At 38.6% G+C, this 25,946-nt stretch overlaps 1 protein-coding gene across 1 annotated transcript; it reads right to left on the reverse strand.

Annotated features, from left to right (window-relative positions):
- Positions 1-25,945, reverse strand: gabrd (gamma-aminobutyric acid type A receptor subunit delta). Its single transcript, XM_058388830.1, has 9 exons — positions 25,586-25,945; positions 11,414-11,529; positions 10,480-10,547; positions 7,782-8,002; positions 7,048-7,130; positions 5,650-5,787; positions 5,348-5,503; positions 4,123-4,331; positions 1-2,166 (listed from the first exon to the last, which is right to left on the reverse strand). The coding sequence occupies exons 1-9, from the start codon at positions 25,648-25,650 to the stop codon at positions 1,876-1,878; spliced, it is 1,347 nt and encodes a 448-aa protein (XP_058244813.1). The 5' UTR covers positions 25,651-25,945; the 3' UTR covers positions 1-1,875.
- Between the last annotated feature and the right edge of the window lies 1 nt (position 25,946).

Genomic DNA, 25,946 nt, shown 5'->3' on the forward strand with positions numbered 1-25,946 from the left:
AAATGAAAAGAAGTCAATAGCACATTTAATAAGGTTATAAAAATGGCAAATAGCTGAATGGTTCTGTTCATACAAGCCACAGACAAGCCATGCTGCACCATGAAAACAAAATAATAACAAAAATTACATCACATTTGTAGCAGCCTCCCCTTCTCCGAACACCTTCCTGTATACCTTCTGGCAGGTACCCCATAGAGCACCAGCCTGTCTCGATGAACCAGAAATGTGTACAACCCAAAGTCTACCACAGAGTGTCAGGCATTCCTGTAGTAAAGAGTACAGCTCCCAGGTCATATGACAGACCGCTACCCTATTTATTGTGATGTGGTCCCTACGCACTCCGTCTTTGACACTTCGTCCCTTTTGGCCTCTCACAGTTCACAGTAACTGCAGGCTTCATCGGTGTAAAGTCGCTGCAACAGGGCATCAGCATTGGCATGTAGACACCCTGCGCAGTGCCAGATTGGGAAGCGATAGGTCTGCGAGGCCTCCAACCTCCCTGCCACCTGACCCTCAGGCGCTATGATGCACACAGGCCAGGTGAGTGAGGCGTGGTGTAGTATGATGTATTTGCAGTTGAGATAAGGCATGTATAGTGACCGACTCAGTAGCTGCGCTATGGTCTGCTGAGCCGTCAGAATGTAATAACCCTCTCCTCTCTATCCTTAACTACTCAGATACCCTGGTTGCTGATTCCTGCCCTTTAAGGACCACGTTTCTTCTAGGCAGTGCAATGAAGCAGAGCTATCAAAGCTGTGAATATAAGTAAGCAAGCCTAAAGAAATTCTGCAGCATCTCCAAGGCTGGAGTGCTGACCAATATTGCGCTTCTGACCCACTGTAGAAGGCTGCCATGTCGAAGTTTCTTAAGAGTTTCCATGAAGAGACAAATTTAATTTCCATTTCCCCAGAAAACACACCTAATCTGTTTCATACTGAAGTAAATCACACACATTTGTTTCTTTTACCACTCTCAAATTTATTGCAGCAGTCATTGCCTCTATATTATAGACTCAGTACAATTTTCTCTTTAGTCTTGTCATTTAATTAATCGGAGCCTTAAAAGGAAAACTATATTAAGGTGAATTATTTAAGAAAGCTGGCCATAAAACCCTCCCTGGGTCACTAGAACATTTTCAATGTCTCGCGACCATTATAAAACCCAAAACATTACATAGAAATACATTTGGCTTGTGATAAGTCTAGAGTTTGGCTACCTAAAGGTCACATTATAAATATATGAACATGCAAGTAGGCATTGTAAATGAAATTGCCATGATTTAATATCATTATTTAAACTATGGCCTTCTTTCATGACTGGTCCAACATTTCAGTCATTTGCTCAAGTATTTAACTTACCAAACATTAGATACAGCTTTTGCAAAGTCTGAAACTAATTATAAAGGCAGTCCAAAGCCTAGAGAATGGCAAGAAAACTTAAAACCATGGCAGAATAAGAATAATAAAATGTACTTATAACAAAAACAGCAGTCATGCAATCATGTTGTGTTGGTTCAATTTAATTATCCCAGGATTCAGGTGAAAAAAAGATCTGCAATTAAATGGCACAAAATAATATCTAATATATTATAATAGTATCACAGAGAAACCAAGGCAATGTTATGTTGCAGAGGCAAAACAATCAGCAGCCCTCGCAGCGATTCCTCGTAATTCCACTCACCTTCATCTGAGAGTTTGTCGAAAGGAAAAAGTGCTTCCTTACCATATGTTCTCATCTTCAATTTCTGGCTTTATCAAACGTAGATCCACACAAAACCTAAGCAGTCTGAGTCGAATCATAAGGATTCAACTATCTTAATCATAGTTTGGCAATCGTGATCACTCCATAATGTGAAAATCCCAAATCTGATTTATGTCACATGGTATAAGCCACCCAGTAGATGACGTTGACCACGGCGAAAGTGAAAGGGAAGACGGCACGGGCGTAGATGTCGATTGTGTCAGCGTCTATGGGTTTGCACTTGCAGCACTTCCTCTCCTCGCTGCTCTCTTGCTTAGTCGTTTCCGCCTCTTCCTGAGGCTCTACGGGTGTCTCGGTTTGGTGCTGGGCGCGGTTCTGCCGATTGGAGACCACGAGGCCTTGATTCATGCCTGTCACTGACAGTGAGAAGAGGACCATGGCCTGCTTTCCATTCTTCACCATGGACTGTAAAGAAAAAAAATGAAATCAAAAGAATATTTCTGTATAATACTTTTATTCAGATAGTGAAATATCTATGAATATGAAAACATCCAAAATAAAGCACAAATAAACAAATGATACATGAATCATTTGAACTATATATATATCCAGAAGGAAATGGCGGTGGTGGCTCAAGTGGTTAAGGCTCTGGGTCATTGACTGGAAGATCAGGGGTTCAAGCTCCAGCACTGCCAAGCTACCACTGTTGGGCCCTTGAGCAAGGCCCTTAACCCTCTCTACTCCAGGGGTGCTGTATCATGGCTGACCCTGCGCTCTGACCCCAACCTCTAAGGCTGGGCTATGCGAAGAAAGAATTTCACTGTGCTGTAATGTATATGTGACAAATAAAGGCTATTTCTTTTCTATATTTCAAATGAATTAGGTCAGACGAGGATATCTGGGATCCAGATTTTAAAACCCAGCTGAGTCTTCACCACATCGTCTGTCAGCCAAGAACAGGAATCAAGTCTCCAGAAGACTACAGTAGGCAGTAAAATATTGGAAAACGAAACATCACCCGGTCTTTTTCCAATCACACTGCCCAGTTTCAGTGATCCTATGCCCACTGTAGCCTCAGATTCCTGTTCTTGGCTTAAATCAGAAGTGCTAGATATAGTCAATCCGTCTTAAGACTTGATGTGAGATGCTTTTCTACTTGTAACATTAGTAATTTGAGTTAAGTTTCCTTTTGGCTCAAACCAGTCTAGCCATTCTCTCCTGTCTCTCTGTATGCCACTTACTCGATGTTTTTTTCTTTTTTTTCTCACCATCCAGAGTAGACTGTTTTGTGTGAAAATCCCAGGAGATGAGCACTTTTGAAATACTCAAACCTCAGCCTGTCTGGCACTAACAACCGTGTCACGGTCGTGATCACTGAGATCACATTTCTCTCCCGCTCTGATGTTTAATGTGAACGCTATACTGTAAATAGACTATACAAAAGTATAGATTATTAGACTGTGGAAAAAAGTGCCCAGTTTTATAGAAATGTGAGTTAGTCAATCTCATAATTCCTATATTGTACTCAAAGTTCTAATGCAATCTGATCTCTAATTCAGTTTACATTAGGCTGACCCACATATTAAAAGTCAGACAAATGAAATCCACTAGTTTTGAGTTAAATGGACAGTCAGAATTGTTCATGTCACCAACATGAAGTGGTGTGCTTATTGTTTTTATAATGAAAATAATTCAGAATGGACAGCTATCATTCCGGTGCTGATGAAGACCTGTCTGATCCATCCTGATGCTCTATTTTGTTTGGAGCCTCCTTCACTTGAGAATCGCTCATTACTTCTGCTGAAGATGGCCACACATGGCTAGCCTAAATTTTGCTGTTGGATTACTCTGGACGGTATCACATAGATACGCTAAAGACTGTTGTAGATGCTCTCGCTCGGACAGCCAAACGATTACACTGACTGTACTTACAGACAATGCTTCAGTCTCATTATTATTCAGCGGACAGCTTTGCTTGGATACTATAGACCTCAAAACCTCTAATCAAATCAAAAATCACTTTAATGCTGATAGTGAAGATCCTTTCAACACAATCAGCACTTTTAGCATTACAGTATACAGCTGTGGGTGAGTAATGCCTCGTAACCGGAGTGTGTGATGTGACTTTTGAATGATGTTAATATGGGTTTCCTTTCGAGTTCCTGTCTGATTTCTATCACACGTCATCTCAGGGAGTTTTTTCCTCGTCTCAAACCTAAACCTAAATCCATATGCAGGTTTCTGTAAAGCTTCTTCGCGACACAGTCCATCAATAAAAGCGCTATAACAGAAAAATAAATTTGAACTGAATACCGTAACATAGTATTGCCTGTATCATGTTCATCTGTATTCCTACAGATCGCTCAGCCCTGATATTACAATCTACATTCAGTGAAGCCGACCTTTACTCCGTTCTCTTACCTCTGTATTCTTGTTCACTTTGACCTTCGCCTTCTCCTTCTTGCTGTAGTCGGCGTTGTAGTGAGCGAAGGCATACTCAATCAGGGCGGCGAACACAAACACATAGCAGATCCAGAAATATACATCCAGGGCTTTGATGGCTGAGGCACGAGGCAACGAGGAGCGGGCGCTCACCATCAGCGTCGTCATGGTCAGCACAGTAGTGATTCCTGAAGGCAGAGGTTACAGTTCGTTAATATTCAGTACATCTATGCACATCATTATACGTTTTTTTTATTTATTTGTTTATTTTTAGTAGCATTTAATAAGGAAGAATTCATTAAAGCAATAAATCATTAAAATAAAAATCATTAAAAGCAGGATAATTTGTCATGATACTGAGTGCAAATGTACATTTATGATCACATCAAGCCCAATTTTAAAAAAATAAATGAATTAAAACCAATTTATTTTAAAATAAATTTTAATTTGATTTAATTAAATTTTAAAATCAATCGATTAGTTAATAAATTTACTATTTTAAAAAAATATATGTATATATTTAATTATTAATTATTTAATCATTTATTATATATTCAATTATTTATTGAATGTGCGATACTGAAAGTCAGACAAGTCTGAATACGAGACAAGGCACTTTCTGTTACCACAACATCTATAAACAATTATTCCCTCACCAGACTCTATTCTTTACTCTATATAAGGTAAGTAAAACAAATTTGAGCTTGTGATGTTACCAAGAAACTGCAAACCCCTCTGTCCTGTAGACTTACTCATGTCAGAAATCTCTTACAGACAAAAATAAAGCATTAATAAGTTTTTCTTTCTTCAGTAGCAATACATTATATTATGCATTTATTATTAGACTTTGTGGAGATCATGTGGAGCATCCAGCATACAGGTGCCTGTGATTTAGCTGTTACTATGGAAATGATAATGCACTGGAACGAGGGCATTGATACAGCTCTGTGATTTGAAGCTGCAATACTGTCAGAGCAAACACCTTCTGACCAATCCAGTTTCAATGGCACTGTTGCCGGTTATGACATGAAACCTTATGGTCATAATGCTTGAAATAACCTACCAGCCGCTTGCCTTAGAAAACTGCGTGACAGAATACCCAAGAGAACCGATGTTGTTTTTAGAGGTGGAGAGTTCTCACACTAAATATTGCACAGTAGCTAATGCCAGACATGATAATTAAATATCAAATCTAGTGACAAACCTAGTGATACTCTTGCAGGGACAGCTGATTGGCTGATCCAGAAAGACACCCAGGACATAGCAACCAGCAGGATTGAGGGCATGTAGGACTGGATGATGTACACTCCTCGATTCCGCCTCAACCGGAAGTGCAAACTGAGCCGAGGGAATTGTCCGGCTATTTTTAAAGGAAAAATAAGGAATGACCTTAAAAAATGTTGGCAGGAAAATGATAGGGATTTGCTATAATAAAATCAAATATACTTTTGTACTGGCACATTGTTATAAATAATTCATTATGTAAAGATCGAGACTATAACTCACCTGATTTAAAGTTCAACGTCTCTGTGATAAAGCGGTAGTCTGTGATAGTGAACTGGGACAGCTCAAGTTTGTCCAGGCCGTGAATATGTTTCTGGCTGTCTGACCAGTAATAAATGATGTCCTCTGAAGAGTAGCCATCTGCAACACCAACAATACAGAGTGATAAGACAGAAGTGTTATGTCTTATGGCTGTAGAAGATCTATCAGCTCTAGTCCTTATCTGACACCCTGGATTTAGTTTTTATCCTCCTTTATAGTATAACCTGGAACTGAATTGAATTTGATCAAAATGATGTCAGAAATGACTAAACTTCTAAAATTCATCATAATAATATGAGACCAGTTACTATCATAAATCACATCAACAGAGTGGAGTCTATTGATGTGCAAATCATTGTGTGGTATGTGATCTTAATGTAAATACAACCTGTCTGTTCTTACATGCAAAGAAAACATCATGATGATCTAGGAGTTATTAATAAACATAATTTGAGGTCTGGTTATAAAAAATACCCCCAAACATTGCTGCATATCACAAATTATCTATACAATTGAGAGTTAAGGGCCATGCTCAGGGGCTGGAAAGTAGGATTTGAACTCATAAGCTTCTGACCAGTAGACCAACACCTTAATCACTAAGCTGTCACATCCCCACCAATTTCACAACATTCCAATCAGTAAAAATTAAGCTACGAAATACCCATTTAGCAGACACCCTTACCCAGAGTTACTAACATTTTTATTTTAATGCAACGGAGCAAAGGCCTTGCTCAGGTGGACCTGGGATTCAAACTCACAACCTTCCAAGCAGTAGGCCAACACCTTAAGCACTAAGCTACCACATCCTCACTGATGGGATTTATTTTTAAGAAAGATATGGCATGAGGCTAAAGGCAACCACACATCCAAAGTATAAGGGAGGTGCATTAGAGAAGCAACTAAAAAGCCATCTCAAAATGATGCTACCATCACCGTGTTACATTTTGCAGACAGTGTTCGCTGAGTAAAAAGCAGCTTTAGGTTTCAATCAAATGTACCACATTGTGTTAAGCTCAAATCTTTTCATTGTAGCATCATCAAACCAGAGCGTTTGAGTCTCCAACGTGTTTTGTTTTTAACACAAAATGCATTTGTAGATCTCTCCATCTCATTTCGAGTTACCTTTGGCCACTTGGTTGCTTCTTACCCAGTCAGTGACTTGTGGTAATAGCTCCTTAAGCTTCATGTCTTTAGGATACAGTTAGTTTATGCATGCTTTATAACATAGACTTGGGCCAAACTACATTTTTTTCATCACATTTCAATATAGTGGTCTATTTGTGTAGATTCTCTCTCTCTCTCTCTCTCTCTCTCTCTCTCTCTCTCCCTCTCTCTCTCTCTCTCTCTCTTGCCACATACAGCTCTCAAGGTCCAGCATGCACTCCTGCTCGTCCATCGGGTACTTGGTTAGGTCCATGTCACAGGCTACTGTAGATGTGATCCTGGAAAAAAGAACAAAACCAAACCACTAAGTGCAACTAATTACAAGACGCCTCTTAATGAGAATTTCGACTGTAAACTATTATTCCACAGATGAGTTCGAATGTTATCACTAAAAATACTATTACTATTACTGTCAATTGCATGTTCATGAAATTGCAGAGTATTTCTCATGATTCACTCCTGGAATAGAATTTCCATATAAACCACAGAATCTCACGGAGCTGCAGTATTTTCTTAGCACAAAAAATAGCCTCTTGGTAACATAAAAAATATAATATTACTTTATATTAGAAGCAAAATATTATTTCTAGCTAGATTTGTGCTGCAATATGCAAGTGTTTTCATCTAAAAACACCAAAAATAAACAAACTTTGCTTCATGGATGTTTTTGATGTTCATTTACTCATTAATAATTCAGCTATTTTGTGGTTATATGTTATGAATGATGCATAAACACACACACACACACACACACACAGTCTGTTTGTCTTTTTTTTTTCCTTGTACAACTAATTACATTTATTGTTCAGCTGATTCTACTTTATTTTTAAATTCCATTTTCTTTACTTTTTGCCATTTTCATAACATGGACAGTCATAAGCCTTTCAGTATATGTCATACATTGTATGTTTGTACACACACACACACACCGGCTGCTGTAGAGGATGACACCATCAGGCTGTAGCCGTATGAGCTTGTTCTCGACAGTGACGTCATGGAACCAGGCCGATTTGGCATTGACAATAAACGTGTCTGGGACCCAGAGTTTATCTACGAAACGGCTGTCCAGCCCCAGGGTCTTGTTCGTGTGGTTGTAAGAAAGTCGCTCGTCTCGCCAGCTCTGACGCAGAAACACAGTCATGGTATATTCCTGCCAGGACACATACATATACATATACACACACACACACACACACACACAGACAGAGTATATCAGGGTACAGCTTTACATTAACATACATTACATAACTATATTAACACATACACTGACCAGGCATAAGATTATGACCACCTGCCTAATATTGTGTTGGTCCCCCTTTTGTTGCTAAAACAGCCCTGACCCGTCATGCACTGTGTATTCTGACACCTTTCTATCAGAACCAGCATTAACTTCTTCAGCAATTTGAGCAACAGTAGCTCGTCTGTTGGATCGGATCACACGGGCCAGCCTTCTTTCCCCACGTGCATCAATGAGCCTTGGCCGCCCATGAACCTGTCGCCGGTTCACCACTGTTCCTTTCTTTGACCACTTTTGATAGATACTGACCACTGCAGACCGGGAACACCCCACAAGAGCTGCAGTGTTGGAGATGCTCTGATCCAGTCATCTAGCCATCACAATTTGACCCTTGTCAAACTCGCTCAAATCCTTACGCTTGTCCATTTTTCCTGCTTCTAACACATCAACTTTGAGGACAAAATGTTCACTTGCTGCCTAATATATCCCACCCACTAACAGGTGCCATGATGAGGAGATCATCAGTCTTATTCACTTCAGCTCATAATGTTATGCCTGATCCTATTAGTTGTTAATGAAATGTTATTACTCCTGTACTGACATCTGAACTGCTCTTTAGGTGTAAATATTGCAAACTGGTTTTCAGCATCAGTTCTAAATCACAATTCACAAAATCAGTTAACAATAATAGAAATGTTCATTACAGCGTTGATTCATTCTGGCCGCCTTCGTTTTACTTATTGATGCCATGGACATGGGTGTACATAGCTGCTGATCATTTCGCTTATTTTGCCGCATTAATTAACAGCACTGGCTTTTTTAATGATCTGTATCACTTTTTCAAATCCTCTGATTTGACCAAAACCATGAAGAATATGTTACTTGCTTGACTACAAAGTTTCTTAAATGGTTTCATTCTATAGCTTCATCTGCAAAGGCTTACACACACAATTACCAAATGCTTTTAATAAAATTTATATGAAAAGACCTTGAAAAAAAAAACTAACATGCAGAAAAACCGGATATTAGTCATAAATATTACATTGAACAACAAAAGAGGCAAAAACTTTTGACTCAAAGTATGCAAATGTTACAGATGCTGCTATCTAAAGTCTAATACATAAAACAGAGATTATTTTTGCTCACTTTGCAGTCCTTGGGGTCAAATTTGACCCATTTTTAAATGTTTTTATATCAGAAATATGGTTTAATTTCGTGTTCTGTTGACCATAAATGACAAAAGGAATTGTACATTTTGTGGTAATGTGTAAATGCGGTAGTGTAAATGATGTTAACCGAAAGAGGTAACACAAAATTGGGTGATAATTTTATGCATTAAAAACGGTTAAACCAGACTGGGTGAATATATTGACCCGGGAGGACAAAAGTTGTGTGGTCAATGGGACTATACGAATGTTTTTATCTGTACATTGTATACACTGAACAAATCAACCAAATTACAACACTGTTCTAATAAACTATTGAGTAAATAATTGTTTACTATATACACTATATTGCGTAACATTTTTGGGATGTCTGTCTTTACATGCACATGTATATTGACCATTCCTCTAGAAGCACATTTGCGAGGTCAGGCACTGATGTTGGACAAGAAGGTCTGGCTCACAGTCTCCACTCTAATTCATCCCAAAAGTGTTCTATCTGGTTGAGGTCAGGACTCTGTGCAGGCCAGTCAAGTTCCTCCACACCAAACTCGGTCATCCATGTTTGTGCACTGGTGTGCAGTCATGTAGGAACAGGAAGCGGTCATCCCCAAACTGTTCCCACAATGAGAGCATGAAATTGCCCAAAATTTCTTGGTAACCTGAAGCATTAAGAGTTCCTTTCACTGAAACTAAGGGGCCGAGCCCAACCCCTGAAAAACAACACCTGAACTCAATGATTTGGCAATATAGTGTATGCAAAATGGGGGATCTTCATTAATGTGGTTAACAGATTAGTTTTGTGATCAAAACTAGTATAAATTTTAGTGCAATTATTGTAAGTCCAAAAGCTGCTTGTTGGCCGTTGCAAAGAAAGACCTGTATAGCAAGAGTTACTTACCTTCTTAATCTTATTCATGGTGTACTCACACTGAAATATATTTATCTTAACTAATGTGTTAAATAATATCAGCTGTCTGAACTTTAATGGAAGTGTTGGTTAATGTTTTTCAAAGCAAGAAACTAAAAGGCATTGATGAAATCCTCACAGTTCACATGTATGATCACTAAAATTCACCTCATCAGAGTTGGACATTGGGACCAATTCACATTTTTAAGTTATATTAAAGATTTGACCTTAAAATCGACAGCATCACTCACAACTAAAGTGTGAAACATTGCAAAAAGGATAATTACTATTAACAACTGATTTTTTCCAATCCATACCATGTTGGCTTCAGAGATATGGTCAATGCTGGCTACTTCAATAGCCATGGCAACATTCACCGGAGGTCCTTTAAAGAGAAACATAAGACAAAGAAACATTTACCACCTACTCATCCTCCATAAAGACTCAACACTGTCATTATGTTCAAACATGCAAATCACTTAACAGCCATGTTAACGAATGCAGCTGGGTTTTTTTTTAAGCCTGAGATGTTAATGCTTCTCGATTATGCCTTTTTATGCACAGAAACATTAGCTGCATGCCTTTTTTTTTTACTTTAACCTTAATGTGAAGTATACATTTGTGGCTTTTAACAAGATGTCTGCATAGAACTATCCTATAGCCATCACTCGCTGGATGCTCTTTCTGTTTCTCACACCAAACACTGAAGACTCAGTTGTCTAATTCTAAAAACTTAAAGACGTATAATTGCATGAATGTGCAGATGGTCCTAATAAAACGGACAGTGAGTGCAAAAATTCCAGTTTCCAACTTTTTGGTGACTATACAACCAAAATAAGGCTCGAATGCATGTTCACCTTGATGAAGCTAATTGAAGCTGTGAGCTCTGCATTCTGACAACTGTTTGTTTGACGTCATTCTTTCCTGCAACGAATAACTCAATTTTACTATTAATAACAAATTCACGATTGTACCGGCAGTACGACGGGCTCCCTTTGCTTGTCACACAAGCGCTCATTAAAGTGCAAAGTCAGAATTAGGGAGAGCTCATTAAAAACATGTGGCCTAAATATAATGCTTTAAAATTAGATTTCAAGAATTGGAACACAGTTTTGGCAAGCAATGGCATCTAAATGTAGAGCAGAAATCGAGCTGAAAGGCACACCTCATTGCTTTGCTGTTCTCTGGTAGGTATAAGCTATGAAAGAGTGTAAATGTAAAGAAGGGTGAAAGTGCAATCGATTGACTCACCTCCTATCCCTGGACGAAAGTTTCGAGCGTAGCCTTTCATTAAATCGTCCAGATTTGGCAACCAGGAAATCTCAATATCCGTACCTACGTAGTCACCAATGTCATTCAGCATGGCCCTGAAAGAGCAAAGGAACACAGTATCATATGTAACTGCATGCAAAAAAATTGTGAGGTCTTTTTAATAGTCTGGAACATGAAAATGATATTATGTCATAATAAAAGAAAAGAAGAATTACTGTTTAAAAAAAAAAGTTGTGAAGACCTTTACTTGATGAGTTTTATGATCTACAATGTTCATATTTTTGTGGATAAGTGACTTAACATCACATTTATATCCATATCCATGCACCTGAAACTGGGACAAATCTTTCTTAGTTATTAGTTAATTTTTAATAAATGAGATTAAAATGGAACTGATGTTATTGAAGGGAAAAACCTTTTAAATTGATGCCATGGTATGTTCACATTGCACTCTTTAATATCTGACGCAAGATTAGTATTTATTCCTGCCTTATGCAAGCTGAACATACAGTACATACGACGTGTGAGTGCTCCCTTTATGATAATGAGACCCTTTATCAAGACATGAACAAATGCATTTGTAAATATTACATATGAACATTCACATACAAAATGTAGTATTCAGGAAAAACGTTCATATCCTACTTGTGTAAAGGTAGACCTATGAAGACTCTGAAAGAAAACCTTGACTGATCTCCTAACATAAACATTGTGGATTATAACTTTGTGTACAGTTTGCTCTAAATTATTAGAATGGCAAGGCCAATATTTTACCATTACATTGATAAATATAGACAAACAGATCAGAATTTCAGCGTTCTGATATTTATATCCACTTGTGTTCAAAAATATTGGAACATGTGAGTAACAGACGGAGCTTGTTGCCTAGGTGTATCCTGTTAGATTGATTGCTTAAACGGTTAATAGCTCTGAATGTCTGCACTAGGTTTTGCCTGTGAGGACTGCATTGATTTGAAAGAAAAACAAGCCAAGCTGAGAAAAGTGAAAATAAAAATCGATCAGAGCCATTACGCAATCATTTTGCATGGGCAAGATAATAATCCAAAACACACTACCAACACAACAAAGGTCTTTGTCAGGGGATAAAAATGGAAGGTTTTAGACTGACCAAGTCAATCACCAGCCCATAACTCCACTGTTAGCGCCTTTTATAGAGTTTTGTAGGCATAACCAAATGCAAATCAAGCCAAGTGATTGTATATGTGAATACGAAGAAAATATATAGATATAGAAGCATAGATAGCTTTTATAAAACTTTTGGTAATCCGTTGGAAAGTTTTAGTTTGCTAGAATGCTGATTGTCTTCTTGTCTTCCATAATGCTCTTCTAGATGAATGCCCAAATCCCCATAGCCATGTCCAACAATTTATTGTAGAAGAGTGAAGGCACTTCTAACAACAGAAGGTTAGACCAACTCCATATCAATCCGCATTGTTTCGGAAAGGGATGTTAAACAAGAAGATCTGCCTGGTGTCCATATACTTTTGGCCACACAGTGTGTTTTTTTTATTTTATTTTATGTGCTTCTTTTATTTTAAATGCTTTTTTAATCTACAAATCTATTTAACACAGATTATTGACCCTATATACATTATAAATAGCACAGATATTTGCCACAGGAGGGCAGTGTAAAGCTAGATGCCCAAGCGATCGAACTGACTGAGCTGAACGTTTACATCAAATCAAATCAGCTCCAGAATTATTCATTCCATAAAACAAACATTACACACACTGATTCGAATCTGTTCACATTTACAAAAGAGTTTACATATTTGATTGTCTTTAACAAAAATCATTCTAGTTTATAAAGTTCATCATGAGTTATTTGCAATTCCCACATTAGCGCAATTTAGTATCATGAATATGTTTTTTCCCTATTGCTATATTTACCTATTTAGGTAATTGCTGCGTTTCTAATTTCTAACTTGATTTGCATGGGTGTATTTTACACCATATGGTGTTGTAGTGGGTAGCAATCCTTCCCTCCAGCACCAGAGTCCCTGGTGCATTCCTGAGCTTAGGTTACTGACTGTTCGGAGTTTTTCATGTTCTCCCCATGTCCATGTGAGTTTCTTTGGGATCCACAGTTTCCTTCCACCATCCAAAAACATTCCAGCAGTTAAACTGGCTAATCCGAATTGCCTTTCGGTGTAAATCAGCGTATGAATATGTTTGTGCATGTTTCCCCTCGAGTTTCAGTATTCAAATCTTAATTTGCATCATCCCTATTCAACACCGATGTACATGCATGTAATGAGAAGTTAATACTGAAATTGGCATTATTGGTATTCAGACCCCAGGCACGACGACAGACTCCTCAGACCACTGCACGAGATTTGTGCACAGGATTGTTGTGCATGTAATTATGTGCTGCTGTAATTGCGGTCTTAGTAGTATAAAAATAAAACGCGCACATAGCTGCCACATTTACTGAGTCCTGTTTGAATTATTTTATACTAATGTTGAAAAATGGCAGGTCAATCCAGTAGCCAGTGTAGCCATACTAGCAAAGAGAAGCTAACATTCAGAAAGAAGATAGCATAAGTGTTTGAAATGAGCGTTAGCCACACACAGTGTCTTTGCCTTCAGGAGCACAGAGCACAACTGCAATGGCACACATGCTGTGAAGCCTCAGAGCCGGATAGCACATCTGCTAAGTGCGAGCACAGTTACTCTCTGTCTCTCTGGTGGCCCTGTACTAAATGAAGAGAGCAGAACACACACACAGTGCCAACATTAATAAGCTAATCATCTATTATTAGCTTGATAGCTGATAGTGAAGAACAATGCTGCAATAACTAGAAGGTGAATAAAATGATACATGCTAAAAGTGCTTTGATTGACTCCTGTTTAGCAAACATGGCATGATTCATTAATGTTCGCTAGCTTTCACAAATGGGCTTCTTGAAATGGTGAAGGAGAAATCCTACGTACACTGGACATTACCTAGCTTCTGTAAATCACGCTAAATACAGACAGTTGTAATTGGCAATAGATGTAATTATTTATCAAAATTTCTGGCGATTATACAGCATTGTCATGCACAAATCTAAAGTATTATTGAAACCCATTTATACTTGCTAGGTTCTAGCCATTTTAATGAACCAGTGTTGTCTGCCACTTCCCTCTATTTTGTATGTTAGAGCAGGATGTACTGTATATAATTAAATAAAAAAATGAATCTCATAAACCTCCAAAATGTCAGTTATAACACTGATCTATCCTCTGCACTCTCCCTCTGTCTAAGTGTGTTCTCTTTTCCGGTAGTGTTACCGGTTGAGGTGATTGATAATGCCATGTTGCTCATGATTACATGTGTTATTTTGCAATCCGTGCAAGTCAGTCCTCTCCGAATTGTAAGATTGCATCATGCATAGTATGACTGACTGCTTCGTGACTAGTGTTTGGAGCATGTTCTCCAACCCTCATATTTAGTTCTATCTGTGTCTCTCTCTGACTCTGATTGTGGGTTTGTGTCTTAGTTGTCACTATTTGTTCTTCCCACAACTCTCTCATACTTGTTTTTTTGGCCAGTTGGTGTTTTTTTGTTGTTGTTGCTGTTGAATAAAAGCATGTGCCAAATGAAAATGAAAAATGAAAATGAAATATGTGAATAATTTTTAATGTAACATTTGACACTTTTAGAAGACAATCTAAACTTCTAATTTTAGGAAACACCAATAATTGTAATATCCAACCAAAATAGTGAATAATAGTCTGTATTCTAAAAAGTGCCATACTGTGATACTCCACATTAATGCCTAACACAATGCAAATATAATTAAGTAAATATGAGGACTTGAGCAACATTGTTAAAACATTTAATATCTTTTTATAGCTCTGATGCTGCTTGAGGCTTAGGTCATCTTATATGCGGTTCCACAGCAGCCTACCTGGAAGTCATTAAATGCTTTATTAAGATTTTTTTTCAGGAACTGATTTAGTCATCAATATTGCAGTCTAAATGGCACAACACCGCTTAAATGTCTTCTTAGTTATATTAGCTGGAGATATATGAAACATTACACCCCAGTTTAAAAAAAAACACTTTGAAAAAGGCTAGCCTTTCTTAGTAAGACTCGGATAACTTAGTAGTGTTAATTATGAATTAACTATTATTACTAAAGGCAAAAATACATTCATTCACTCACTATACTTCTACTTTTCCTGGTATCTGAGTCAGATATAAGTCATCTAAAATGTCTGAAATTCTCTGTACCAAGCCACAGAACATAAGTCCTGAGTCTGCCCCAGAGTCTCCATCCAGTGGGACATCCCTGATTCAGCTCTAGAGGGACCTAAGCAGGGGACATGCTTTAAGGTACCCAAACCAGCTCAACTGACTCCTGGCTTCATCTCAATGGCAAGTCAATTGGTTATATCTTGACATCCTGCCAGTGAAAACAACAAACAGGAGTGGAGACAAGATGTATTCTTGACGTAGTTTAACACTCACCTTAAACCATTTTGACTTTCACTTTTAACATCAGTCTGAACGAAATAGCAACCAACACCCCCCAACCTATCCCCCACCCCCCACCCCACTAAGCTGTGCAATAGAAAATAGTTGGCCCACTTTTACACAGCCATGGTAGAACTCAAATTCTTCCTAGGTTCATCTATCAAATAAGAGTCTCCTCTACAGAATCTGAGCAGGTGATTCCCCTATAACTAGAACATTCCATCTGCCCACCCCTTGTTTTTATTAGTGACCACCATTTTCCACCAGTTTCCCCAGTCCAAAGGCACTACTCCAGATATCCATCCAACACTTAAGAAACATGTTATCCACATAACCATAACTTTCTCTTTACAATCATCCCGTCCTCTGAATAGCTCAAAAGAATCTAATTGAAGGCTTTGGAGTGGCCTAGACAAAATCCTGACTTGAAACTTATGTTCATGTTCTAATATCAGCCACAGAGATGGGCTCCAAAACCTCCTCCTTATGGAATGGAATATCCACTGGGTTAAAGAGTTCCACAAAGCATTCCTGTTATCCCTTATCCTGTAAGCCCTGAACAGTTTACCACATCATATTTGGGTCCACCTGAAACCCCATGCTCTCCAAACTCTACCCATGCCAACACAGTGATCACTGCCCAAGGTGCTCTGCTAACGCATATACTTATGTGCAGCCTTGTGTTTAAACAAATTTTTCATTATTCACAGTCTGTGTATTTCACCACATGGATTCAGATCAAGCTGGTAGCTTCTCCTAATCATGCACATTCAAGTTGTTGTTGTTCTTTTGGCTGTTTCCTGTTTGGGGTCGCCACAGCAGATCATTTGGTCTGCGCATTTCGATTTGGCACAGATTTTACGCCAGATGCCCTTCCTGACACAACCCTCCCATTTAATCCGGGCTTGGGACCGGCACTGAGAGGTGACGCTTCAGCAGCAGGGTTAGCGCCCTGCCACAGCAATGAGAGTGCGGGATCCTGCCGCTGGACCACCAGGAGGCTCAATCATGCACCTTCAAGTATCTCAGTTATTCCCAACATGCAAAGTGAAATCCCTGAGAAGCACTATGGAGTCAGAAGGAGGTACCCTCATAATGGTATATGCTCAACCTTCACCAAGAAGGCTGAAAACTATGAACTGGTGGTGTATATGCAAAAATAGTGAAGACTCATGGAGACATCCCTCTTGTCCACTGGGGAAAAAGTCCTACTGTGATGTCCTTAGCCTGGGATTTGTGAGTAAACCCACACCAGCCTGAAGCCTCTCTCCTGTGGGAACTCTGGAGTAAAATAGACAGTGCCATGTTGTATTAGCCCCCTCATGATCTCCTTTTCTTTGCATATTTGTCGCATTAAATGTTTCCAGATCCTCGTACAAAATGGTATATAAGACAACATAAAAAAGAAGAACATGAACATGAGGTTCAAGTCAGGACTTTGTCTAGGCCACTCCATATCCTTAATTTAGTTTCTTTTGAGCTTTTCAGAGGTGGGCTTTTGCTGTTGTTTTGTTGTTCACATGGGAAAGAGCAGAATTCATGGCTCCTTCAATTTTGGCAAAGTGCCTAGGCCCTGAAGCACTAAAGCACCCCCGCACCATCACTCTACTGAAACTAATATCTGACTGTTAGTCTGATGTTCTTATTGTGGAATTCTGTGTTGGGTTTACACCAAATGTCTTCCAAACAATTCAATTTTAGACTCTTATACAGAACATTATCCCAAAAGACACAGGGATCATCAAGATGTTTATTTTTTGGCAAAGGTAAGATGTTAGCAGTGAATTTTGACATGCAACTCTTCCATGGATTCCATTTTTGCCCAGTCTCTGAATCACTGATGTCTTCTGGGAGGAATTTTGGTAAGCTGGCCATTTCTGTTTAGGTTCTTCACTGTTTTTTATTTTTTTTTATTATTTTTTTGTAGATATTGGCTCTTAATATGGTTCAGTCCCAAAGCTTTTAAGGTTGCCTTCTAACCTTTTCCAGACTAATATATTGAAAAATATATAATTCTTTCTCCTGTCTTTCAGATTTTCTTTTGACTGCAGCATAGTTTACTGCAAGTTAGACTATTTTAGTAGCAAGTTCTCAGTCAGTGACGTTTAGATTAAACAGAGCTAGCATTTTCATTTTAAAAGCTATTGATTATTTTTTATTATAAATCAAGTTGGCAGATATTTACTTCTACATAAATACTATACTCTACAGGTAATATTACTGTAGCTATGATTATACCATTGATTTAACCTGTTTGATGAATTGTGGTAAGAATTTAAATGAAGAAGGTTTGGAGGAAAACTGAGAAGGTGTAAAATCCGCAGTGCAATCCCTTCGATTTGTCCTAAGAGTATTGCTAAATGTCTGGATTCACAGCTCAACCTCATTCGCTTGAAACTGTTAGGAGGTAATTTTCTCTCTATCTCCACGGCTCTTGCTCTTTTATTTCTCTTCATTAATGCAGCCTACCTTGAGGCTTTAACTATCCCTTAATAACGTGCATGGTGCAGTAAGGATGTTCAAAACAACAGACTAGAGACCCAAACGCTTGCCATTACATGCACGACATCTAAACTGACCATGAAACGCTGCAAAAAAACAGAATTTTAGGACAACAGTCGTATATGGTTAGATGAAAAATATTAGTGGTGAAGAGTTCTGTGTTAGAGACTGGATGGTTTTGAGTTTAAATCTGAGGATTTTCAGAGCACCACTCTCATCTCACCACTGAATTGAGTTCAATACTGCCTCACATTTATCCACCAAAGAAAAAGTCATGTCATACATAAGCCTTATGTAAGGAATAAAACATGACAGGATGTCCCGTTATATATCACCATACCAACGACAATAATTCAATTCAATTCAATTTATTTGCATACAATTTATTTGCATACAATGGACATTGCAGCTTTACAGAAGTATAGAAACATAGGAAAAATTATAATGTTTGATGTTTATCCCTAATGATCAAGCCTGTGGTGGCGGTGGCAAGGAAAAGGAAGGGATCAGAAGGGATCCCATCCTCATTTGGGGTGACACTGGACAGTAAAAAATGTAAATGTTGATAATGTCCTTTCTACAACAGCAATCAAGAGCTCTTGAGGAACTAATAGGTCAGTGTAGTATCTTGTGAGTTCATTATTGACTTAGCACTAATTCCTTCCTGACGAAACCTGACTGATGCAACGGCAGTTCAAAGACTGTGTGATAGTCTCCAAGTACGTCTATCCATAACAGTCCCCTGGGACACAGGCTGTCCAGGCCGATCTATCCCCAGCAGCAACGAGCACCACCAAGTGATAAGATCAACAATAAGGTGAAGTGATCAATCAGAAAGACCTGAGTTTCTTTCTCCTCAGTATCAGAGTTTTTTTTTGACTGCAGCATTGTTTACTACAAATTAAGACCTTTTAGCCTACTATACAATGTTGAAAAAGCTCTATTTCACTGATGCTTAGATTCATCAGGGCCAGCAGTCAGCAAGCCTGGGGGGGGGTGTCTATTCTAAACAAACCCAGTTTAGTTAATTAAGGGACCAGCTGATGTTGGATAACGGTGTTCCTTTGCAAATGCAAATAGTTTTTCACTGCACTGTATAGCCACTTCACACCATTCCATCTACTTCACACCAGCCCCACCCGTTATCTCGCACGTGACGAACTCACAAGATTTTTTTCAAGACTTCTCCATTTTTCGTGCACGACTGGTGTGGGTTATGTAGGTGATTCAGAATGCGCATCTATTATTTCCCTACATCATCAAATATTTTATTCCTCTTATACAACCATTTAAAATAAAATATGTTAATGAACACTAATGAGCTCTATTGTGTCATAAATATTGGCAGAAATATTTGGTGTGGTGCCATCTTTGAGAAATGACGAAAGAGTATTTTTGAGTAACTGCTAACGGCTGAGAATCTCTTAAAAAGTCTTCCGTGAAGTAAATTCAGACAGGGAAGTATATCACAGTATTGAATCATGCAGTTATGAAACTGTTAATTGGTCATGAATAAATTGCAGCATTGTCTAGTGCCTTAAACGGGTACAGTCATCCAATAAAACAGAAAAATATATTTCGTCTTAAATCAGTACAGCAAATTTGAATCTCCTTCGTTGCCTGCAGCAGCTCCCGCATCACTGCAAAGCTTCAACCATGAATGTTAAGCAGAGCATAAATTATCGTGCCATGTTAAAACAGAGAGGAGAGCCGACTGCAGGTGATGATGCGTAAACTGAAATGATATGGCCCATCAGTTATATTCAGTATCTAGTACATCAAACATAAAATATGTCTCTTAACATTGTCTAGATGGAAATGTCCTAAAAAGGTGACCAAGACAAATAAGTGTAGAGGCCATGAGGTCAGGTATAATGTCATGTAAATCAGATCAAGTGATAACAGTTTATTATAAGGCCCACAAAAAGCATATCAATACTTGACCCTTTACAGTGTTCGGGTCAGTTTACTCAACGTGTTTTGCATCTGTTGTAAATCATCCACATTTCCATCCACATATTTGAGAGCTGCATTTTAACCCAATGACTGCAGTAATTGTTTGTTTCTTTTGCTTTCACTGTTCTTCACCTGTATTTAAAAATGATCTAGATTTATGTCGCTATGGTCTGTTTTACAGTACATTTTGATCATAAACATACGTTTATGATTTTGATCATAATTTGATCAAAAATGTTATCTATATTGTTTGGGATTTATAAAAACACAATACGTGACTTTGACCCGAACAATACCAAAGGGTCGAAAGAATGAACGCAACACAAGGGTGAATGCAGAAATAATCCATGCACTAATCCTAAATGCATCAGGAAATAATAAAACATATACAGCATCACTGAAGAACTATTGATAATGATGATCCTTAATTATTAACTTCTTTTAACATGTTTTTTAATTCATATTTTATATACACTGATAAACAAACTTCTTAAATTGAACTCCTTTTGTCTACATCGGTTCCTTATGAATGACTTGACTCACTGTAAGGAAATAGGTTTTCGTACGTCAAACATAATTTGATCATGTAGCTGTATTATCAATAAATCCACAGACTGCACACTCACCTGAGCTCAGGATTAAACGCAGGACCGTGTTGCTGTAAGACGACGACATTACCTGCTCCACGTTATTAAATCTGAGTCATTTCGTAAATTTAAAATGTATAATTAATATCCTGAATTCATACATTTCTTCAAAGCTGCTCGGTGACCATTGACTGAGTTGAATTTTTCCGGTCAGGGCCGACGCAAGATTTTCTAACGTAAACAGATCACGATAATATTAAATTATTATTGATTATTATTATTATTAAATTATTATTACTATTATTATTTTATTTTATTTTATTTATTAAATTAAATTGATCACATTTACTCCTCAGAAATTCAAGCTAGTCCATATATGTGCTTCATTTCAATTTGCTAAAAGCCGACCAACCGCGTGTTCACATTTTTTCAGTAAGGCGCAAGACAAAAACAACAATCTCCTCTAATCATCACCATGTTTACGGCCCGGTTGACAAAAATTCACCCAGAATTCATAGCATTAGGAAATGAGTCAGTGACAGTTTATTAGATTGCCCATAAGTAATGTATAAAAGAATTTAAGTTACACTCAGTAATCTTTTTTGTGCCCGTCTTTTTGTGTATTGTTAAAGATTTGCACCGAATCACTTTATTCTGACTTCACCATAACTGTAAATGTAGAGGCGGGATGCGTTCTCTGCAACGGTGCAGTATAAAATACAAGTATATAAATGATGTTATACACAAAAACACATGTAGAGTATGTATAGTATTCATCATAGACAAAATACACAGTCTACATCAGTATCAGTCTACATGTGAGAGTTCAGTGTGAATATAAATGATAAAGTGAAGCGAATGAGGCTGATGGGAGGAGGTTGATTTTAGAAAAAAGCTATTATTTTCTTCCAAATGGTTTAAACGCTAACAAACACCAAGCAAATCTGATGAATATTTCAGCATAACACTGAAGCAGAGAAGGAAGCATCCCTCTGAGGGTGAATTTACTTAAAAAACCATCATGTGATGATGATGTAAAAATGAACATGCATAAACACATGGTGCAATGCATTATAAAAGAGGTTCAGATGCATCTGTGGACACGTGTACTGTAGAAGCGTACCAAAAAAAAAAAAAGTTGCACTGGAAATGTTTCCTGGGTTGTAAAGCCTGTAAAGCATCAAGGGACCTTCAGCTCTGCTTCAAGTGCAGAGGGTTAATTGAAAAACTGTTAGCTGTAGCTCACAGAAGGTGACAAGGTAACACCAGCTGCTTTCACACTCTCCTGCACGTACTGGTACTGTGCGGCACAAAACAGAGTGAGGAGGAGGAGGAGGAGGATGAAAAAGGGGGATATTTAAAACGACAAAAAAAAAAAAAAAACCCTACACACTCACCAAAAATAAAGCATTCACTCCTGAGAATGGGGATACAGAAATGCAAAGTGCCAGAAGAAAATGTGTTGGATGAATCATTGGAAAGCAGCGTGACTGACATAATGAGTCAACGGTGATTTATGAAACGGGAGCGAAGGACACGGGTTCACACTGTTTCACGAGTTCGCATTATCCGATATAACGGTGACAGAACAATACCATCTCCTTACACGATGAAGGTTCAAATCTATATTTGTATGCTTTATTCTAATAATAACATAGCAGTTTACCAAATTTTAGCCAAAATCATAGATATTGCCCATCTGATTGCTTGAAATGAACAAATAATTGATGCTTTGTTACTGGATTGACACATGGCATGCTGCACTGATGAAAAATGCACTACAACTTTCCCTTCCCTTCTCTTTCCTTCCCTTCTCTTCCCTTCCCTTCCCTTTCCTTTCCTTTCCTTTCCTTTCCTTTCCTTCCCTTCTCTTCTCTTTCCTAATCTTCTCTTCTTTTCTCTTCTCTTCTCTTCTCTTCTCTTCTCTTCTCTTCTCTTCTCTTCTCTTCTCTTCTCTTCTCTTCCCTTCCCTTCCTTTCTCTTCTCTTCTCTTCTCTTCTCTTCTCCTCTCTTCTCTTCTCTTCTCTTCCTTTCTCTTCTCTTCTCTTCTCTTCTCTTCCCTTCCAGTCTCTTCCCTTCTCTTCTCTTCCTTTCCCTTCCAGTCTCTTCCCTTCTCTTCTCTTCCTTTCCCTTCCAGTCTCTTCCCTTCTCTTCCCTTCCCTTCTCTTCCTTTCCCTTCCAGTCTCTTCCCTTCCCTTCCCTTCCTTTCTCTTCTCTTCTCTTCTCTTCTCTTCTCTTCTCTTCTCTTCTCTTCTCTTCTCTTCTCCTCTCTTCTCTTCTCTTCTCTTCTCTTCCTTTCCCTTCCAGTCTCTTCCCTTCTCTTCCCTTCCCTTCTCTTCCTTTCCCTTCCAGTCTCTTCCCTTCCCTTCCCTTCCCTTCTCTTCTCTTCTCTTCTCTTCTCTTCTCTTCTCTTCTCTTCTCTTCTCTTCTCCTCTCTTCTCCTCTCTTCTCTTCTCTTCTCTTCCCTTCCAGTCTCTTCCCTTCTCTTCTCTTCCTTTCCCTTCCAGTCTCTTCCCTTCTCTTCCCTTCCCTTCTCTTCCTTTCCCTTCCAGTCTCTTCCCTTCCCTTCTCTTGCCAAATGCCCTACTAAAGTGTCATTTACAAGTTCACCAGCTCTTACTGCCCTTGAGAAAGTGAGAGGTATGCAAGCTCTCACATTTGCAAATGCTGCCAAAATGTTTTCTACCTTCTACTGATGATTCAGCATATAAAAAACATACGAGAGCCTGTTTTCTCCAAAATGGTGCTTTTCCATGTTTATCCACTAAAGGCTTCGTTTAAGATGTCAATTCACTACAGATTAAATACAAGTCACTTTACAAACATAATGACAAGCACATTATGGACTAAGTGTGGTCCAACTTAAAGTCTTTTTTACCGTTTTTAAAATAAAATCTGGACTACAAATACAAGCATCCAGATCGAATGGTTGTGCAGCATGTTATTTAAAATAATGCTCTATTCAGCATCACACTAACGTCACCAAATAACATGAAGAATTTGTATCAGTTTAAACCAGCAACTAAAATGCAAATACATTTAATTTAAAAAAGAATTCCTGTGATTGAAAAATGGCTTTTTATACAAATGAGGTAATGCTAGATGGCTGGAAATACAGCATATACGCATTAGGGTGCTTGTGGCATCCGCGTTTATTTGTGTTTTTCTGTATCGCTGTGTCACAGGATGAAAGTCAGGGCTAACACTAAGATCATAAAGAAGCAGTCATCTCCATGACTATATATTTTCTATATTAAATCTTGTGTGTAGAATCCCAGAAACGGCCGTTTCACTACGAGAGAAGGTTTCAATGCTTTCTTTTGGAAGCCTTAATTATCCAGTGAATCATGGAAGATCCCTTTTTCTAAAAGTGTACGCACTTGCACAAAGCTAAATCTAAAATGGTGCAAATCAGATACACAATCCAGTATCTCCGGCACACTATTTACTTTATTTAACTGCTTTATCCTGGGTTTGCGTTGAACCTTTCCCGGGAACACAGAGTGTCATAGAACACCATGGATATACACATAATCACATTCACACACATTTACGCGTAGGAGGAATTTACTGTAACCAGTACACCTACTGGCATGTTTTTGGGAGGTTGAAGGAAACTGGATATAGGAAACCCACAAGAACACAAGGACTACAACTCCAGTAACCTCAGTACAGGATGGAACCAGGATCTCTGGAGCTGTGAAGTGGTGCTGTAAGAGCTCACCTGGCAGTTAGTCTTACTCTTGCTTTGAACTATGTATTGAGAAAGGGGTTCAGTGCCAGTGGTTCCTTCTGATATCAATATTCAATGTGTGTGGCGTTATCCCTTGCCAGCGATACTAGGAGCAGATAAACCATTTGATTACAGATGCATTTATAAACAATCTGTGTTAACTTCTGTTTCTGCTTGATTTGTTTTCTCATGATAATGGTATATAAGTAAAACTTGCAATTAGTATATAAAAAAATAAAAAACAGTAAGAAATGGGGGGCAAAAACAAAAACTTAGCTCTATTTATCAGGTGTCAGTAATTCAAATGATTGTACTCTTGCAATAAAGATGCAATCAATTCTTGATCAATCGACTGAATCGTTAATACTGTGCAATCTCTCTCTCTCTCTCTCTCTCTCTCTCTCTCTCTGCGCGCGTGTCTTTACCTATCCAGAGCTAGAATCTAGGTTACAGTCAGGTTCATCCAATTTTTCCCTGCTCATGCACAACTCTTTACTAGCTTTAGATAAGATCTTAAAGGATGGTGACAGCTCAGCTAAGAGAATACAACCGCACGGACAGCGCGCTGTCTATTCAAGGGTTCGAGAGCGCACAGAAAACAGCAAAATGTGTTAAATCAACACCTGCACGTCCAACTGGACTCAACTAGATGCATAAGTTTGTGGCACAGTAGACGAGTTAGTTCATGGTCACTGGGTAAAGGGATGATAATCGTGCTGCATCGGGTGCGAGAGCGCGCGCACAGGGGGGAAAAAGCGCCTTGAACCCATACACTTGGTTGTATCTATATAAAATGATGTTCATATAGAGCGAAATGATCACTATGGGAATTTAAGTAAACATTATCAGTACGAAGGCTTGGAGCAGAACCTCACGCGCACAACTCTTACCTGGCCAATTCGTTCCCAACGAGGATGAGGGAGAAAAGCGTCGAGAGAAAGAACGTCGTTTCCATTTTGCAGGGATGTGCTGAAGTATTCCCGAGGTTAAGAGATCAAACCAGAGTTGGGTTTACGGTCCTAGGTTGTGTAGAGAGGAAGTGAGGGAAGTAAACATTCGGGGTGATCCATGTTGCGGTCAGAGAGCTGCCCCTGCGTCCCTGCGTCCCTGCGTACTACTGTCCCAACTGCTGAAGCGCTTCAAGCGCAACGGAAACTCTCTCTCTCTCTCTCTCTCTCTCTCTCTCTCCTCTTGCTTTAGATTTTGAGAGCAGTGTAAACCCGCTGATCAGCAGTAATCCCATCCCATCTG

Source organism: Hemibagrus wyckioides, linkage group LG05 (genome assembly GCF_019097595.1).
Source record: "Hemibagrus wyckioides isolate EC202008001 linkage group LG05, SWU_Hwy_1.0, whole genome shotgun sequence".
Taxonomy (NCBI): domain Eukaryota; kingdom Metazoa; phylum Chordata; class Actinopteri; order Siluriformes; family Bagridae; genus Hemibagrus; species Hemibagrus wyckioides.